Here is a 3,621-nt window from a genome sequence, read left to right on the forward strand (position 1 = left end):
GGGGGGGTGGGGGGGTGGGGTGGAGATTAACTGAGAGTCGTATACTACAGAACAGAAAACATAATCCAGGCCTCTTAACTAGCACTCTGTTGATTCAGAACATTAAAGCAAAGATGAAACAATCTGCCTGTGTACAATTTGTTGTTAAGTCTGTGACTTGTTTTTCCATCTGTGTGCTTTGATAGTCTGAAAACACAGCATGTCTAACACCATCAATCAAGCTGTATTTGCAAAATCCTCAATACTGAGTTCAGTCTGACATCTCATCCTGCAATGCAAATTATTACATATGTGGCCACCTCACCTGAACTCCACCTTACCTCTCCTCTCTGCGATGAGAAGCATCTAGTAGCCTTTGACATGGACTCTTAAGGCAAACTGACATCAGTCATCAAGACTAACAGTGACAGTAACAAGACCGCCCACAACTATGCCCTGGCACTTACCTAACAGCATTTAGACAACAATGACAGTATACTGGGAATTTTTTGCCCAGCCCACCCCGGGCAAAAACTAGTTCTAGACCATAAAAATCAGAATTGGATATACTGCAGATAAATTCACATGGAGCACAAGTCAGCAATGACAAAACAACAAATAGAAAAACTCCTTTTCCTCCTGGGTTTAAATTTAAAGTAGAGAATTTAAACCCGCCAGTTGCAATACCAAAAAAACTCAATTCTGCTGTGCTTTGCAGGCCCAAAGAACACCAGGCAAATGTTACAGAAAGGGAAAAAATAATTTTCTCCAATTTCTTAATGGCGAAACACTGATCCTTTTGGAACAGGTAAGTAAGTGTCAAGTACACTTCCTCACATTAAAGGAAGCAACATGAACACACCTCCATCTGAAAGGTACAGGCAAGAGTTAGCAAAAAGACTTACCAACACAGTCACAAGTTGGCAATTCAGATTGTCCTTTTTTTGTAGGTGTATCTATTAAATTTTTTGTAGGGGTATCAAGAAACTTCATAGGTGATTCAAGGAAACTGCTGAGCGTGTTTTTTGCTGGAGAACACCCTGAGTCGCCTGTGCTCTGTGGGTGGTCAGTACCCAAACTGGTTGATGTCAGAACAGTCACTTCGCCTGCACACTCCATATTCCTGAGAGCTTCAACAGAACCTGGTACCTGGGCCCCACCACAGGGAACAGGCAGCACCTGCGACTTTGGATCTACTTGTTTTTCGACAGCACCCTGCTGAATATAGGTTTTGTCTTCACTACGCATTTCGTTAGCTCTCAGGTTAGACTGATTAAAAGTTTGAGGCAAAGGATGCATCTGACTGACATTCGCTGTTTGCTGTACCTGAGAATTACATTTTTGTGTAAACATCTGTAGGTTTTCACTTGGTCTGTTCAATAACGATGCTGTTTTCAACTGTGAAACAGCCAAAGGATTACAGGAGGACAGGTCACTATATTGGTTACGTGCAACAACTTCATTTTTCAGTGGATCAATGCCTAGTGGGTCACCGGAGCCTGCAGTTTTGATTTGCTCATTCACCACTTCAGAGCCAAACAACCTGTCTTTTTTTTTCTCTTGCGGTACCTCAGGTAAACATCTATGGAATTTTATCTGCGTTTGCGGGAGAAATAACCTAGGTTTTTCTTGTGATGCTAAAGTATTTTGATTTAGTGCTCTCTGTACTTTGGTTCTTGGAGATTTTTTTTCAGATGGAGCTATTCTGGAGTCCTGTGGCATGGTTTGACCAAGCTTGTGCAGTTTTGATGATATCCAAATGTCCTGTAACTCGCTATGCTGGCATGACAACAGCTCTAGCTGGTTTTGATTATTTTGTTGATAGCGTGCTTCTTGAGGCTTCTTTTTGTGTCTTGGTTTCCATGGTACAGCATTTCCTTTTTTATTTGTTGGTTGTTTTTGCTTTAACAGTAAGGAGCTATAATTATGCCTAAAAAATACAGATTCTTTTTTCTGCAATACATCTTGGTTATATTTTGGCTGCCTCTCGTGTGATATTAGATTAAGCAGTGATGCCTTTATGTCATTCTTCTGCTCTGGATTTGCCTGGTTTGATTCAATTAGCGCTGCAAGCTGAGTTAGTTGTGTAGCTACATCCTCTTCATCCTGGCTGTGAATTCCTCCTTCTTTGATTAAAGAACTAGCTTCCAAGTTCAAATCATTACAGGTTGGCTTTTGCTCTAACTGGCCAAGAGCGTCAAAGTTGTTACCTGTTTGCTGGACATTATGTGAAGCATTGCAATACCGTGCAAGGGTGACTGGATCATGAGTGTAATTTTTCTTGGTAGTATATCCTGAAAATGATTTTGCATTAGATGTTAAGTCAGATAAAGTTTTGGTATCTCTTGAGGATAACTGTAATTTATACATCTCACCAGCCAGATTGGCAGGTTTATCACGCAATTCAGAAACTGAACTTTGGCCATTGTATAACACTGCCTTATTAGGGAGCTGCTTCTGCGAGTGAGCGCAGTGAGCCAAGAGCTGTTGCTCATTCTGTAAGTAAGTGTCTTTGATTTCTTTTAATGCAGAAGATGTGAAGGAGGATGAGATATCCCTTTTATAACTATGGAGCAAGTTGGAAGTTGTTTCTTCTGTACATTCAGTCCTTTCAGTTTTAGCTGGTGAAGTTGTTTCTAAAGGGGCTTCGGATAACCGTGTTAAAGCTTCAATAGCTACAACCTGCTCTACAGTTAAATTTCTGTTTTTAATCAGGGACAAGAAAGTCGGCTGGAGTGAAGAATCCTCATGCTGTGTCCCTGTGTTAGGTACTTTGAAGCCATCCTTCCCTACATGCACTTCCTCTTCAGGCAGTGGAGGGCAACACAAGCTTTCTTGCAGATCCGAAATGGAACCTGCCTGCAAAATTGACTTATCAGAATCCTCAAAGATGTTACAAGTGCAGTTTTCCTCTTTCATTAAAACATTTCTTTGTTTTGCTGGGTGAACACAGCCAACACCAGTCGTCAGAGTGTTTACTATGTTATTCAGATTGGTACCCTTCATCCATTGCATATGGGAGTTGCTTGTCAAATCTGTCCTTTCCTCTATGGATACTTTTTTCAGCGAAGCAACTGCTTCTGGTGGTGAATAATGTAGGGTTTTTATGCCATTTTTGATGGTCTGTGCAAATGATTTTTTTGGCTCAGCTAACCGACTGGGAGATACTGCTCTTTCACTGTCTTCAGCATTTTTCAAGTCTTCGTTGCCCGTCACAGTTCCATGGATATCTCCGTTGACATGGACACCAAAAGATGGCTTCTCGTTATGTGTCCACCTCTCTGCTTCTAAGCCTGTCATTCTTTCTTTCTCCTTAGACTGCACATTTTCAATGGGTACTGTTTGGTTTGTTTTCACCCTATATTTTTCACCATGACCACATATACTGCATTCCATGAGTTCTGGTCTGCGGCCATTTACTGGTTTGTTTTCTAAATTTGCCTATAAAATAATAAATAAAATATTTGTTGTAACAGCTGTTCAAAAACATTAAAAATAAGCATAAGATTTACAGCAATTAAACCCTACTTTGACAGATATGAGGAATCTCTTAATTAAGCACAGGCACAGACATTGGAAAAAAAACCAGGAAGTCATAAAAAAACCCCTGAAGCCTAAAGACCCTATCCGCATTTACAGCTG

The 3,621-nt window shown here is 40.7% G+C and overlaps 1 protein-coding gene across 1 annotated transcript in view; it reads right to left on the minus strand.

Moving 5' to 3' along the window:
- TET1 (tet methylcytosine dioxygenase 1) overlaps positions 1 to 3,621 on the minus strand; it is a 77,125-nt gene that overhangs the window by 35,348 nt on the left and 38,156 nt on the right. The window contains exon 4 of the mRNA XM_009325808.1: positions 885 to 3,420. Within this exon, the coding sequence (XP_009324083.1) occupies positions 885 to 3,420 (2,536 nt within the window). The remainder of the gene's footprint in view (positions 1 to 884; positions 3,421 to 3,621) is intronic.

This window comes from Pygoscelis adeliae, unplaced genomic scaffold (genome assembly GCF_000699105.1).
Source record: "Pygoscelis adeliae isolate BGI_AS28 unplaced genomic scaffold, ASM69910v1 Scaffold4, whole genome shotgun sequence".
Lineage (NCBI taxonomy): Eukaryota > Metazoa > Chordata > Aves > Sphenisciformes > Spheniscidae > Pygoscelis > Pygoscelis adeliae.